General features: G+C 42.8%; 1 protein-coding gene across 3 annotated transcripts in view; it reads left to right on the forward strand.

The window, feature by feature from the left end:
- The window catches only part of LOC122654333 (serine/threonine-protein kinase ATM), a 186430-nt gene that overhangs the window by 131476 nt on the left and 38950 nt on the right, over positions 1–16004 (forward strand). For all 3 annotated transcript variants that reach the window (XM_043848385.1, XM_043848386.1, XM_043848387.1), the window contains exons 47-53: positions 5017–5064; positions 5175–5279; positions 5489–5575; positions 6327–6641; positions 6778–6893; positions 7907–7973; positions 8080–8154. In XM_043848385.1, coding sequence (XP_043704320.1) covers positions 5017–5064; positions 5175–5279; positions 5489–5575; positions 6327–6641; positions 6778–6893; positions 7907–7973; positions 8080–8154 — 813 coding nt within the window. The remainder of the gene's footprint in view (positions 1–5016; positions 5065–5174; positions 5280–5488; positions 5576–6326; positions 6642–6777; positions 6894–7906; positions 7974–8079; positions 8155–16004) is intronic.

The raw sequence follows: 16004 nt of genomic DNA on the forward strand, positions 1-16004 counted from the left end.
AGGACATACCAGTCATGTGGTCAGTGGCACCAGAGTCAATGACCCAAGACTGGGCTGCAGTAGAGGCTGTAGCAGAGACCTGTAAGGCTGAGGACGAAGATGAGCTGGCCACGGTAGGTGCAGGAGATGTGCTCAACTGGGATATAATCCGGCAGACTGTGTCAACCAAGATAGGATCATCCTGTGGAGCATCTGCCTCAGTCGTCACGGAGTGAGCTCGAGCTCCCCCTCTACCACCACCACGACTACGTGTGCTAGGGGGGCGACCATGAAGGGATCAACACCTATCCTTGGTGTGCCCAGTTCTCCCACAGTGATCACATTTAAACCTGTCTCTCCCAACTCCACTGGCACCAATTGTCTCTACTACACTGGCTGCCTCACGATTGGGCCCTTGGCCTCTACTATCCCCACGGGTGTCTCGAAAAGAACTGGAATTGAAAGCTGACTTGTCATGAGATGATGCTGATGTGGGGTCCATAGTGACACTGTGAGTCTCCTCACTCTGTAGGTAACTACAGACCTCACCAAGAGATGGAAGAGGAGATTGGCCTAAGAGTTGGAGCCGGATGGGTTCATAGTCTGGGTTCAGACCACCAAGTAAAGTGAACACCCGCTCCCTTTCAAAGGTCTAATACACCTTCGCTTCATCCGCCGGGTTAGTCAAATGGAGGTCCTGGTAGTGGTCATATTCTTCCAAAAGACTAAGGAAGGCATTATAGTACTCAGAGATAGTTCTGTCCCCTTGCCTCATGGAATGAATCTTTTGGTGCAGCTGATACACTTGGGCAGAGTCACCCACTCTGTCATAAGCCTGAGAGACACTATCCCAGATGGCTTTGGCAGTCTCCTTTCTTATAAATCTTCTCCCAATCTCAGGCTTCATGGAGAAGATCAACCATGTCATGACTGTAGAGTTCTCAGTCTCCCATTTCTCATAAGTAGGTGCATTCGGCTCTGGAGGCTTGATAGCACCTGTGATGTACCCAAGCTTCCCTTTGCTCCTAAGGGAAAGCTTCACGGAATGTGACCAGTCCAAGTAATTTGTCTCATCAAGTTTCACAAAGGAAAGCTGAAACTGTGTGCTTTCATAGGCAAATTGAGGAGAAGGGACAGGCTGTGATTCAGCTATACCAGGTCCCGAAATCTCAAAATCAGCCATTGTTCAAGTGGGGAGTACACACTCTGCCCAAATAATAAAAAAAAACTTCCAAACAGGTCTGATAAAACAGATCCAGCAAGTAAAGGCAGCCTGTAGAGGCTCAAGTAAAGGAAAAAACAGGAAAAAGGGGCTTCACCCTAGCATTCACCAAGAAATAACATATTTGAAACAATCTCAAGGCCCTCACACAGGCTGATGTTAAACATTTCTCAGCAAAGGCAGCAATACATAGCAGTCGGGAAGATGGCTTTCTGTGCTACTCTCAACCATATTTGGATGGAGCGTAATTTGAGAAAATGGACTTCCATCTCTCGGCCTTTCCAAAAGATTTGGGATTCCATTTCCTTTGAAATTAAAGCAAAGCTATCTTTACTTCCCCCCTCTACTTGTAAAGACACCCGTAGGAACAGGACCATTGTTCAGTCCTGGGGTCTCTCAAATGTCTCCTTGGTTGCTCCAGCTAATGCTTAGGCTGGCTGGTTGGGCTCTTCCTCTTTAGGGCCTTTTGTAATTTCTTCTCTTCTTCTTTTGGTATAGAAATTCTTATTCACCCAAAAAAAAAAAATACATAGCAGTCCAGAAACAAGAGGAGCAGAGAAATTGCAGTCCCGATATTACCTGGGCAGAAAAAGAGATTCCACGAAAGAGAGTACTGCTCAAGCAGTAGTGGAAGATTGAAACCAAGGCCAGATGGGATGAAAAGAACACCCTTGGGCGATTCTATGGAGCCATTCCAAGGCTGAAACCAAGGCCAAGAGAGAGAGAACCAGGGGCTCGAACTTGAAGCTGGCGGTAATTGTTGCAGGTGATGGAATGGCTTCAAAACTTCATAATAGCTTCAACCAAGCTCAAAGAACACCTCCAAACAGCTGAGTAGGTTATTTCCAACCTATTTCATACTTCTATACCACAGATTTTTTACATTGGTAGCTTCTCTTTGAAACCCTTTGAATCCTAGGATTCCAAAGAGAAGGAAAGAATAGAGAAGAGCAACCAAATACGACTCTCAAACCAACCTGCTCTGATACCAAGTTGAGTTTCAGATTAGGGAAACAATGGAGAAGGAAGGAAGATGTTAGAGAAGAAGGAGACAAGAGAGGGAAGAAGAGAGAGTTACGGTTGAAAGTTGTGTGTTAGAGAGACTTCTCCAACCCACCTATATTGCTCAAATAGAATTACTAAAAGTATTACAATCACCTCCCTAGGGAGATAAAAGTTAAAAAGACATAAAAAGTTAAAAATACATAATAAGGGAACTAGTTAGAAGTCTAGTTCCTAAACTACCCCTGATACATATTTACTATCAACTCTAACACGTAGGACCTGTACCCAGCATCCTATTTCTCATGTTGTGTCATATAACTCTTTATCTCCTTCCTATTATGCTTTTTGTCTTCTTTGTCCTCTGTTTCTATCCCTCAGAATTGGCAGGAGGCTTTATCAGATCCTCGATGGAAGGAGGCAATGAATGAAGAAATGAGAGCACTTGGAAAGAATGACACGTGGGATTTGGTAACCCTTCCACCTCATAAGAAACCTATTGGGTGCAAATTGGTATTTATAATTAAACAGAAGGCAGACGACATTGTGAACAGGTACAAAACTAGGTTGGTTGCTAAAGGATTTACCCAAAATTATGGGATCAACTACCAGAAGACCTTTGCTCTAGTTGCCCAGATGAACACCATCAAAGTTATCATCTCTTGTGCGGTTAACCTAGGATGGGAGCTGCAGCAACTGGATGTTAAGAATGCCTTCCTCCATGGCGAGCTTAAGGAGGAAGTCTATATGGATAATTCATCCAAAAAATAAAAAAGTCCATATGGATATACTCCTGGTTACTTTGGTAAAGCAACTCAAGGAAAGGTTTGCAAGCTGAAATGTGCATTGTATGGGCTGAAGCAATATCCCAGGGCCTGATTTGGTCGTTTTCAAAGGGCTATGGTGTCAATGGGATACAAACAGAGCAATGCTGATCACACTCTATTTATCAGGCATGTCGGTGATCATATCACTATTCTCATAGTATATTTTGATGACATTGTGGTCACAGGGAGTGATCCTACTGAAATAGCTAGACTAAAAGTATACTTAGGAGTTCGAAATTAAGGATCTGCACAAGCTACGGTACTTCCTTGGCATTGAAGTGGCTCGATTCACTAGGGGTGTCTTTCTTTCTCAGCGAAAGTATACTCTTGACCTTCTTTCAGATACCTAGATGTTAGGGTGTAAGCTTGTTGACACCCCTTTTGAGGCCAATACACACCTTAAGGGCAAAGATGGTGAACCAGTTCATAAGGGCAGATATCAGAGGTTGGTTGATTGTCTTATTTATCTATCCCATACTCGATTGCACAAAGCCTATACGGTCAGTTTGGTTAGTCAGTAAATGCATGCCCCCTATTCCTCTCACATAGAGGTTGTGTTCTGTATTTTACGATACTTGAAGTCAGCTCCAGGAAAGCGTATCCTTTTTTCGCTTCATAATCACATGCGTGTGGAGGCATTCACTGATGCAAAATGGGATGGATCACCAAATGATCGGCGCTCCATATCAGGGTACTATACTTTTGTTGGTGGCAATATTTTCACTTGGTGTAGCAAGAAACAAATTGTGGTTGGAAGATCTAGTTCTAAAGCTGAATTCAGGGCCATGGCACACAATATTTGTGAGCTACTATGGCTTCAATGTCTTCTCCATATCTGTTCAGATGTCAATGATGATGTACTATGACAGTAAATCTGCTATCAACATTGCCCATAATCCAGTTCAACATGATCGGACGAAACATGTAGAGATTGATTTATCATGGAGAAGCTGAAGCCGAGTCTTATACTCTTATTTGTATACCTTTAGTGAAGATAGGTGATCAGTTAGCAGATGTTTTCACCAAAGGTCTTAGTACTAAGGTTTTTCATCCAATTTTATGCAAGTTGGGTATGTGTGAAATCCATGCACCAACTTGAGGAGGAGTGTTGTAATATTGGTATAAGGGTATTTCTGTCATTAGGGTTTCTATATTGTTTTCCCAAGGGCATTACTGTACTTGTACAGTTGTACCTTCTATCACTTTATTATAAATAAAAGTGGCTAGTGTCAAAGTGACACAAGTCAGTTTTCTCCCAAATCTCAACAATATCTGTCACTTTTTGGCCTCTTTTATCACAATCCTTTTGGAAGGTGCCAGCTGGCTTGTATCAGGATCCCACCTTCACCTTGGGCTAAGTGACACAATCCTGCCCCCCTGAAAAAAGTGGGCGGGGGAAGAAAAAGAAAAATGTAACAGTCTTATTAGATAGGAGAGGTCTGCTCAACAAGAGATCAGCAACTTGTAATGGAACAATGTCATATCATTACTCATTCTAATTTCCTGCTGATAACAAATTTCACTAAACATTTGTTATCTATCCTAAACTTTTTTAAATTTTCAAATACGCTGGTTTAAAGGTTAGGAAACAGCACTCTGAAGCATCATGTGCCTAGTACATTCTTGGAGGGATGCATCATTGTTAATAGCTACGTTAATGAAGGATTTTCAGTTAGTACTTCCAAGTTCCTCACTTTATGAAACCTTGGAAAATGTATCATGAGTTTTTTAATGGCTCATCAATTAAGTTGATCTTGATACAGGGCTCATTTAGTAGACCTTAGAAATATCTAAAAGTAGAGTAGGTTTATTTTCAACCTTAGTACTGTCTAAAAGCTAACTTGGTTTATTTCCAGGCTTAAACTTTTTGCTGTTTCCGTTCCTTGCCTCTTTATCCTTAAATATCCTATCAATTTCACTTTTAAAATCAGTGAGTTGGATTGCAATTATGTTATTATTTTTAATGTCATGTTAATATGTTGCTAGGTGTATTGGCTTTCGATCGATTATCTTGTTGTTGCAAAGTCAGCAATAGTGAGTAATATTCTCTCTTTACTGTGCTTTTATGTTCAAATATGTTTTTCCTAGTTTGAGTTTTTATCCTTGATGAAATTCTCCTCAACTTTGATATATTAACTTGGCAGCACTGTGGCTCATACTTTACTGCTGTGATGTATGCCGAACATTGGTGTGAAGAGCATTTCAACAGCCTCACACTGGGGAGCCCTGATTTCTCCCCTCTTGATCTGGTAACTATTGAATCAATGTATAGGAGGAAAAATTGAAGAATCTTAATGTTTTTCTCTGGTCATCTCATGACTTTGACTCAACAACAGTTTATCCAGTTCAATATTTCAAATTGTTACAGATCGTTACAGGATTGTTTGATCCATTGGTCAAACTATATCTTTACTGTTCAGCACAAGGACTTATTAACCATCTCTTTTTCTTTGCCCAGCTACCACCTCATGTTGAAATGCTAGTTTCAGCGGTCACACAAATCAATGAACCTGACAGTTTATATGGGATCATCCAATCACACAAGGTTAATTCATAATGCTATATAGTCTTTTCTGCATCATATATCATGGCTAAGGTTGTGGATGAAGCATTGTTTGGTATATAGCTGGTAAATGTCTAATGGCAGGGCTAGATTTATGATTCTATGGGAACACACTATCATATGCATGCATGTGTGTGTGTGTCTCCTCCAAAATGAATCCAAGAGCCGGATCTTTTCCACTCTTGACACTTCAGTAAAGAGTTCATTTCCTCAATTTGTTGACGGAAGTGAGAAATCCATACCAACAGAATTATAAAAAGGAAAAAGAGGGAAAATAATGAAAAGATGAAGATAATGGTAATTGGAAATGAATTATGTTGTGCTTATGACACCGCAGGGGCATTGTTGTCTGTTCCTGCAGTGATTAGTTTATTTCAGTTTTATTTTTTATTTTTATTATTATTATTATTATTATTGTTATTGTTATTTATTATGTAATCTTGTGAGACTTCTACTACCACAAGAACTGGAGGGTATCCTAGTCCTTGCAGTATTAGAATTGATGAATATTATATAACGTGGGGATGGCACTGACTGCTATGTAACCTTTAGCAGTCTCTTCTCTTCTTCTTCAATCCTTCTCCTTCTCTCTTCTTCTGGTTTTTTAGTACTGGTTTACCTTTTCTGGTATTGTTTCAAATTAATTATCTGGCAGAACTTGCGATTTACTTCACCACCATAATGGATGCTATTTCTTATAGTTATGCTGATCTTGCTTGTAACCTTTTAACAGCTAACATCTCAGATCATTACCCATGAACATGAGGGTAACTGGAGCAAGGCTCTTGAGTATTACGACTTACAAGTAAGATCTTCTCAAGGAGTGCAAACGGATTGCGTTTCAAACAATTTGTCAACAGAACATTCCACATCTCATCAACTTTCCTTCCCCAAATCTGATGATGAGGATAGGCAGAGGAAACCTTACATAGGGCTGATGAGGTCTTTGCAGCAAATTGGATGCACGCACGTACTAGATTTGTACTGTCAAGGTTTGACTTCTCAAAAGGGCATGTCTCAGGATGATCCTGAATTTGCAGAATTACAGGTTTTTCTCATGTTCTGACTATTAATATATTGTTTTGACTACTTAGGTAAAAATTACTAGGGACATAGTAAGCCCACCCACCTCTGATGTTGCTTATTTACTGTTTTTGTATTGATTCTTTGTTCCTCAACTGTAGTATGAAGCTGCTTGGCATGCAAGTAACTGGGACTTCTCCTTACTTAACACTGAAGCTAAATTGTCACCTTCCAGACAGCACATTAAAAATAATCATTTTAATGAAAATTTACACAGGTAATGTCCTAACGTCAGTTTTAATATGTTTTCCGTAAAATTATGTTTATCCTAGTTGTGAATCTTCCAGCACTGCATTTATTTCTGGATGGTGAAGATAGAGGATACCTTACCTTTTTTTTTTTTTTTGGGTGAATAAGAAATTCATTACTAAAACCTAGAAGGGAGGGGAAAGGGGAAGGGGAATACACCGGGAAGGAGATAGGGGGGGGGACTATAGAAGCCACAAGGCCTAGGAGGCCAGGCTAGGAGACCGTAAAAGAGAAGAATCTAGGCCCCAGGTAACAACAATGTGCCTGTTCCTTGGGGAATCTGTTAGAGAGCCATGGGGGAGTATATGAAGTCTAGAGCTGACATCGAAGAAGATGGCTTTCCAAATCAAGTCAGTGGACCGGGAGTTGGAGGTCCATCTTCGAAGATTTTTCTCCATCCAGATATGAGAGATAACTGCCCCGAACACAAGCTTGCCAGTAGTATCACAACTAGAGCTACCAGAAACCTTACCTTATTTCATTTCTTCAATGTTAGAACTTCGATTTGTGATTTATCAAGCTGTGTCTGAAACTGGTATACAATTTAAAGCTTGGTACAAGTACAATAGTGTTGGCAGATGTATCTGAAACTGATAAACAATTTAAGGCTTGGTACAGTAGTGTAGGCCCCAGTTTGAATTTTTCACAAGTGCTTTAAATTTATTTTCCTACCATTTTTTCTATTTCAAATTTGTATCCACGAGCATTTTTTTTTTGGGTGGGGGGGGGGGGGGAAGGGCAGAGTTTGGAAGACCCTTGTCAACATGTTATAGCCAAAAAGAATGTATACTAGTGGGGGTTGGGGGAGACTTAACTTTTCACCCCAAGAAATCTGTCTACTGATTTCCTTCCTATAAAAGATCTCCATGGTTTCAGACTTGCAGTGTTGTACATACCCCGCGCTAATGGCTTGGGGTTTACTTTTACTAACTTTTAACTTGTACCCTATTTTTCCTTTTGCTTTTCTTGTTGAAATATTAGTTGCTTGAGATCATTGCAAGAAGGAGATTTCAATGAATTTCATACGAGGCTTAGAGATTCAAAGCAGGTGATGATAGTTGCTTTCATGTGTTATTTTGGTCAAAATCTTCCTTGACAATGGGACACAGTACTTCATTCGTGTGGCCTTTCATGTTACATTTTCCTTCATGTAGGAGCTTGTTCTATCGATATATCATGCCAGCAAGGAGAGTACTCAATACCTCTATTCATCTATAGTTAAACTTCAGGTACACAATTTTTAGAAGCATTTGATACTTTATGGATAAACAGCATGATGAACTTACAGCAGGAGTTGAGGACTCATTTTCCTGCTCAGCACTTGGTGCTGGCAATCTGGAATAGACAAATTGTTGGGCTGGCCTTTGGATTGTCCCAAGTAGAAACAACATTAACCAACATATCTGTGTTATATTCACCATTGATGTGAAATGGATTTTTTTATGCTTTTGTTCTTTAAACAATAGTTTTGATATAGAACCCCCCCCCCTCTTCTCTTCCCGTTGGCAGCACCCCTTCTCTGTGCGGCCAGGCATATAGCTCCCTCTTTGGCCAGACCAAACTGCCTCTAGGGGAGGGTCTTCCCTCCATTTTGTGAGCCCTCCTTGTCCGCACATCTAAGGTCGCCCTTTGACCTATTAGTCTGCTTGTCAACGAAGAAAAAAAGTAGCAGAATTGCATGGTTGGCCATTTCATTGGTAGCCATCCTCCTTTCAACATGGTTAAACTCTCCTTGTGGAAACAATGGAAATTGAAGTGGATTACTGAGATTTACCTCGTGGACAATTGTTTCTTTATCTTCAAATTCTTAGAAGATGATAAGGCTCGTGTCATTCAGGGTGGACCTTGGAATGTTGGTAGGAAACCGATCTTGTTGCGGCAATGGAATCGCCTCTGCAACTAAACTGAGTTGACCTAAACACTATTCCTCTTTGGGTTTCTCTACCGATCCTTCTACTCCACTTCTGATGTGAGGATGGTCTCAGCATAGTGGGTTCTGTTCTGGGAAAGCCCCTTTACTCAAATGGCGATGGACGGCCTAGCTTTTGCTAGGATCTGTATTGAGGTAGCTAAAGACCCTCTTCCTTCGTCACGGTGGGTGATGATGAGGTTTTCTCCTTTAACGAGCAAGTTTCCTTTTAATGGCTCCCTCTGCACTGCTTGAGTTGCAAAGTCTTCGTCCACTCCTCTAAAGTACAATTCTCGCCCTAGCCTCTTTTCACTTTGACCCCTTCTTCTCAGCCAGTAAGCACAGCAGACCCTCCTCCCTTGGAAATTCCCTCTGAAACTCCCTCTCATCCTCTCACCACTATCGACCCCTCGCCCCTTCAGGCAATCCGACCTTTGGTCTTAAAAAAGATATCTCTTCCCTAAACCCTCCGCACCTGACAACTACACCCCTAGTCGCAATCGTTGTCGTCACCACCTGGGTCCTGCTAATAGACGGCATTATCCTCCTTCGGGTTCCCCTCGCAATCACAATTCGACTCTCGCTCCCCTACCACTTGTCCTTACTTGTCGTTTGACCGATGGTCAAAACCGCTTCCTACTCCAACCTTTTGTCGACTTCAGGGATGATGCTTCTCCTGAGGATCTTGTCGCCTCTGACTTGGTATCCTTTCCTTCCTAGCTACCAGCCAATTCATGTACCATAACCAGCCTTCCTTCCACCGTGCCAAAGCATTCAACCATCGTCCGCCCTCCTTCGTCATCATCTTTGTCACGGTCCCTGCAGAGACGAAGCTCCCCCCAGTCTCCTTTTACCCCTCCCTCTTATTTCCCTAGGTGAGGGGCCCACTTTGCCTCTTTTATCCCACACCCCAAAACAATTCCTTTTCGTCACAATTTAGGCCTATCTCTAGTCCAAGCCCGTCTCAACCCGCCAACCACTTCTCTTCCTTAGATCCGTCTCTTCGGCCCAACCGATATCCTCCTAAAACCCACCCCCACCTAAACGAATCGCTCTATAGTCCTACCCATCTGTCAGTGAACTCAACTAACCCCAAAATCACCCATTCCTTAGCATTAGGCCAACCCACCGCTACCCCCACACTGAAACTGACCCTCGTCTTTGGACTCGACCCACCCTACCACTTACCGTCCTTCCCTACCTGACATCCCTCCCCTCCTCTCTCTAGTTCATCCCTCTCAAAGCCTTCCTATTCCTTCCCCACCTGTCTCTACAGGCCTCCTCTCCCTCTCCCACCATCAACCACCACTCCCTCCCCCAGTCAATAAGCCACCCTTTTACTTTTCACGACTACCATTATTGTTATCGTGCTAACACCCCGCATACCCCCCTCCATCCCCTTCTCCCTGCCCATTGCAACTTCCGTTGCACCCCACCCTGAACCATTGATGAATAATTGTGTTCTTTTGAATACCCGAGGTCTCAACTCCTCATCAAAGCAATTTGAAGTCCGCTCCCACATCAAAGCTCTTCATGCTGGGTTTTGTTGCCTTATTGAAACCATAACAAAAGAGTTTAATGCTCTCCGTGTTGTCTCAGCCATCGCCTCTTCTTGGTCCTTTCGTTCCAACTATTCCCACCACCCTAATGGTTGTCTCTAGTGCCTTTGGGATCCTCTGATCCTCTACCTCCATCTCCTATCCTCCTCATCTCAGTTTCTCCATTTTAAAATTTCTGATTCTTATGGGCGTAGTTCGAAAACTCGTTTCGTTTCGGTGTTTCGGGCTGACCGAAATATCCGAAAACCGTTTTCGGATATTTCGGTCAAAATTTTGCAATTTTTTGTCATGTTTCGGTAGGTCATTTCGGTGGGTTTTAGGCCAAGTTAAGGCCTAAAACTTCATGGAAACCCTATTTTAGGCTATATAAACACATTTAAATGTTCAAATTGCAAAAATAGTCACCCAAAGTGGTGTTTTGGATTTACACCATTGATTGGCAATGTACAGTCGAATCCTAATGTATAACTTAGTCAATTACACATACACATTGTTTAAGACTTTAAGTACTAGAGGACATAATAAATTAATGATTCATAAGCAATTTAAACAAGTAAATTGACTTGGAAGTTGGAAACATAAAGTGAATGACTCATAAGTCATAACTTAAGTCATAATATTAAGTACAATAAGTAAATAACAAGTTAAGAAGATGATATCAATATGACAATATCCCCAATAGTCCAATATAAGTCAAGTAGTCATCTAGTGACTCAAATGTTTACAAATATTCTAATAATAATTATTCCGACGTCTAGGATTGACCCCACTCATAGTCCGATGGAGCCAACATGCATTGTTCTCAGACTGTAGGACAAATGAATGCCACGTCATAGTATGGGAGAAGAAACGACCGAGACTAACAAGGAGAAAAAAACCCAAAAAAACCAGAGCTTGTTAAGTCTCGGTCGAAATTTCGACCGAGACTAACGAGTTTTGGTATTTATAAAGCTACTTTTGAAAAAGGAATCTCGATATCTCGCGAGATTTTGATTTTGTCTCCAGATATCGCGAGATAATTTCGACCGAGTTTTTGCATTTTTTTATTCGAGCTTGTGTTTCATTTCGGTCAGGTCGAGATACTCGAAAGATTCGAGATCTCGACCGAGATTTCGCGAGATTTAGTACTATGCTTTATGGGAACCATCCTTTCCTCTACACAGTCATTTATGCCTCTAACTGCCCTTCCAAGAGATCATCTCTTTGGACAGATTTTCGCTCCATTGCACTCCAAGCTAGCTCTCTCCCCTGCGCCTTGGGGGTGACTTCAATATTGTTCGGTTTGGCCATAAAAGTAGGGTGGGGACCGTATTGTGGACTCCTCTATCGGTGCAATTTATTAGTGTCTTGAAGATGTTGGAATGAATGATCTGGGATGATTGGGTTTGAATGACTCTTGGAATAACAGATGAAGTGATACTCTAAGATCACCTATAAGCTTGATCGAGTATTGGTAATTGAGGCTTGGCTAACCTCCCTCCCATCTTCCCATACAACTTTTGACCCTCCTAATATATCTTATCACAGTCCATCACTGTCCTAATCTAGCCTTACATTTCCTTTGGCCCTAAGCCTTACTTCAACAAGTGGTCTTCCCACCCCGACTTCTTCTCCATCTCCGAAGCCTGGGCCAAGCTTGTCCACCTCCATTCTACCCCCCTCGTCTCCTTTGCCCTTAAGCTCTAGAATGTTAAAAGTGTCGTGGAATGCCTCCTCTTTTGGTAACATTTCCTCCTTAGTTGTAGATAGCAGGGCTAAGTTCACTAATATTGAGATCAAGCTCCACTCTGATGTTTATAATGTCACCCTTGCTGATGAAGAGAAAGCCGCCTCCTTGAACCTCCTCTCTTTAGTTGCTTAAGATGAGAGCTTCCTTAGACAAAATTCCCGTTTTAAATGGTTGGAGCTTGGGGATTCAAACTCTGCTTACTTCATAGGTCTTTGAAGGCTAGAACTAATATCAACTCAGTTGCTACGTCATTGTCAAGGGATGGTACCATTGTCTCCAAGGTGATGATATTAAGTCTAAAGTTATAGCCTTCTTTATGCAGCTCTTTAGGCCCTCTGCCAATGTCTTCCCTGACCCGATCCCAAATGGACTTCTCATCAAAACTATCCCATCCTCCCTCCAGAGCATTCGTCAAGCCATCCCCTCTGAGGCAGAAATCTTAGCCACAATCCTCTCTCATAAGGTCAATGGAGCCCCCGGTCCAGATGGTTTTAATATGGGTTTCTTCTCAGCTTCTTGGGACATTATCAAAGTTGATCTTATCAAGGCTCTGCAAAGCTTCTTCTTTAATCCTAGTCAAATCAAAGAAATTAATCATACCTTCCTCTATTGCATATTTCCATCCCATTGTCCTCGGTAATTTTCTCTACAAATTTATTGCTAAGGTACTTGCCAATAGGTTCAAGTTGGTGGTTAACTCCCTGGTTGGTGACAACCAATTGGCTTTCATCTCTAGTAGAAGCATTTCTGACAATATTCTCCTATGTAACGAAATTGTCAAAGCCTCAGAGGTTTTGATTGAAGAGCTCACTCCCCTGCTGCCCTTATGATGATTGATATCCATAAATCCTTTGACTCTTTGAGGTGGGATTTCATTGCAAATGCCATGCACAAAATGTCTTTCCCCCCCTGCTTTCACCTATTGGATTTCCCATTGCATTACTTTGCCTCTTTTATTGGCATCTATCAGGGATGCCCCCTCTCCCCCCTACATCTTCACTCTAGCCCTTGAAGTTCTTTCCAGAAGCATTCAAAATTGTATGGACCAGCAGCTTATCATTCCCCTCCCGGAATGCAATGCCTTAAAGCTTTCCCACCTTTCCTTTGCCGATGACCTAATGATCTTCTCCAGGGCTGACCCTCTTTCTCTTAAGGCTTGTTTTAAGGAATTGACTAGGTTCTCTTTGGGTCGTCTGCCGATAAAATAGCTGGGTTTGCCTCTCATTCCTTCCAGATTGACTGGTCAACATTGTACCCCCATGCTTGATCTTATGCATAAGAAGTGCAGCTTTGGAAGGCCAAGTTTTAGTCTTATGCTGGTCACCTTGAATTGATCAAATTTGTCCTTCAGTCAACTTATATCTATTGGTCTGGCCTTTTTTACTGCCCCAGGCTGTTATTGTGAAGCTTGAAGCTCTTTTTTTTGGGTGATTATAAAATGTATTAAAGCCCCAAAAAGGGAAATAAAAGTCTATTATGGACTACAACACAAGCCCATAAGGCCAACAAGAAACAAGGTGACAAAAGCTCACATGGGCATGTCCAATACAACACAAAAGCCCACATGGGCTTAAAACAAGAGCAATGAAGCCCATTAAAAAGAAGGGCAACAAAGACAATTCCAGGTAGGCTCCCCCAAAACCCTAGAGAACAATCTCCACACAACAACTTCCTTGCCGCCAAGATGAAGTCAGGGAACCGCAGGCAAGAAGGTAACCAAGGCGGAGGGGCATTGGCCTTGCGGAGGGCCACGGTCAAATGGGCAACTGGCCTAGCGAAGGAGACTGCCATAACGAAGGGTGTCGGCCTTATGGAGGGCAACGGCGATGAGGATGCCGGCCGAGCAAAGAAGGCAGCCTTGCTGGCTATGGCCTTGCAGCTGGCAGCAAAACGCCGAAGGCCGAGCGACCCAAGCGGAACCGGTAGGAGGGAGGCCAAGCGAGGCTAGCGGACACAAGGCAACAGGCCCAACAGGCAGGCAACCGAGCGGCGGTAGGTTGTAGGCGCCAGTGATGCAAACGACGACGGCAGAGGTGCTGACTAACGAAGGAGAAGCCGAGCCGAACGAGCAGTTGACGGAGAAGCTCGCCAAGTGAAGCGGCTACCGAGCGGGTGCTGCCAAATTGAGCCTGAGATCCGATGGGGTTTCAGCCAAAAGGTCCGGCAACCAAGGGAACGGTAGGCCTAGCAGAAGAGGCGACCTACCAGACAGTGACCCTACAGAACGAGTGACCAGTGACTGAAGTTTGAGAGGCTTCAACTTGCGCAGTTAGTACTGAACATAGGAAGAAGAAGAGAGAAGGAGAAGGGAGAAGGGGGGGAGCAGCCCAGCCATATGGCTAGGGCTGCTCCAAAGCGGCGACCAAGTAAGCTCTGGTTTTCTTAGATACGAAGGGAAAGAGAACAAGAGCCAACGAGGCTCTTCAAAATCATTAAGTTGATTAAAAGAGAGATTTGTGTTGCTAAGTATAGGTAGTTTAGAGGCTTGGGATGGTTTCTTTTGGATTAGGGTTCTCAACTTCTAAGAAAGTGATGAAGCTTGAAGCTCTTATGTGTTTCTTTCTCTATAAAGGATCTGACTACTCCAAATTTCTCCACCCTATCAATTGGGCCTCAATCTTTCTCCCCAAAGATGAGGGGGGTCATGGACTGAGGCGTATTAAAGATGTTAACTTGGCTGGTATCCTCAAGTTGATTTGGAAGATTGCAGCCATGAAGAAAAGTATTTGGGTAGACTGGGTCTATTCTAGGCTCCCTCCGAAATGACTCTTTTTGGACGGCTCCCCTGATCTCTAATGCTTCTTTGGTTTGGAGAATAGTTCTGAAGCTTAGACCTCTTGAATTTGGAGCTATCGGATATTTGATCGATGATGGTGGTGCCTCCACTAGTTTATGTCTGGACCATTGGCAACCCTCAAGGAGTCCTCCATCTAGTGGGTGACAAAGCTATCTACAGTTTGAGTTCTCATGGGAGGCCAAGGTTTCAAACATTATTCACTTTGATGATTGGCCCCCGCCCCCGTCCTCATCCCCCTCCCCAGTAGTCTCCTATTTGAGCTGCTCTGTTGGGTGTCACCAAAAGGCCGTCGGTTGTGGTGACATTGTTTTCTTGGCCCACTCATGGTCCGGTCATTCCCTGGTGCAAGTTGGTTTGATTTAAGTCCTACATACCCTGCCACAATTTCACTTCAAGGCAGGCCTTCTCTCGCAGCCTCCTAACGCAATCCTTCCTTATCCAGAGGCATCTCCCATGCCTCCTTGTTGCCTTTGTTGGAATGCCAATGAATACATCAACCATTTCTTCTTCAGATGCCCTTTCTCCACCACCATCTAGAATGGACTCCTTTCTAGATGCTGGCCCTAGAGAAGAATTTTGACCTTTGAGCATGAATGGATTAATTTGGGTGGATATGACTTTTGGTGGTAACTCAATCTATGACCTTGTGGGCAAGCTTGCTTTTGGTGCCCCTATTTTCCACATTTAGATGGAGCGTAATCTTATAAGGTAGACACCCAAATCTAGGCCCCTCCAACCAATTTGGGATGCTATTATTTTTTATGTCTGGAACAGTTTGTTTGTGTTCCCTACAAGATATGTCGATTCTCCTAGAATAGACTTATTGTTGCCCCTTGGGGCTGCCTCTACTCATTTCAATGTGGGAGTGGCTTTGTAATCTTGTATTAGTTTTTTTTGTTTTTGTCTTTTCCCCCTTATCCTCCATGTTCCCTTGTATCCTTTCTCCTTTTGGTAATGAACTTTTGTTCACCCAAAGAAAAAGTTTTGATACGTGGTCTCCAAGTTGTTGCTAACATTTTAGAAGCCAGAGTTGATCAACATAGTTAGCATTTAACAATGGGTAGATGCAAAGAGGTTGTCGGCAT

Source organism: Telopea speciosissima, chromosome 3 (assembly GCF_018873765.1).
Source record: "Telopea speciosissima isolate NSW1024214 ecotype Mountain lineage chromosome 3, Tspe_v1, whole genome shotgun sequence".
Lineage (NCBI taxonomy): Eukaryota > Viridiplantae > Streptophyta > Magnoliopsida > Proteales > Proteaceae > Telopea > Telopea speciosissima.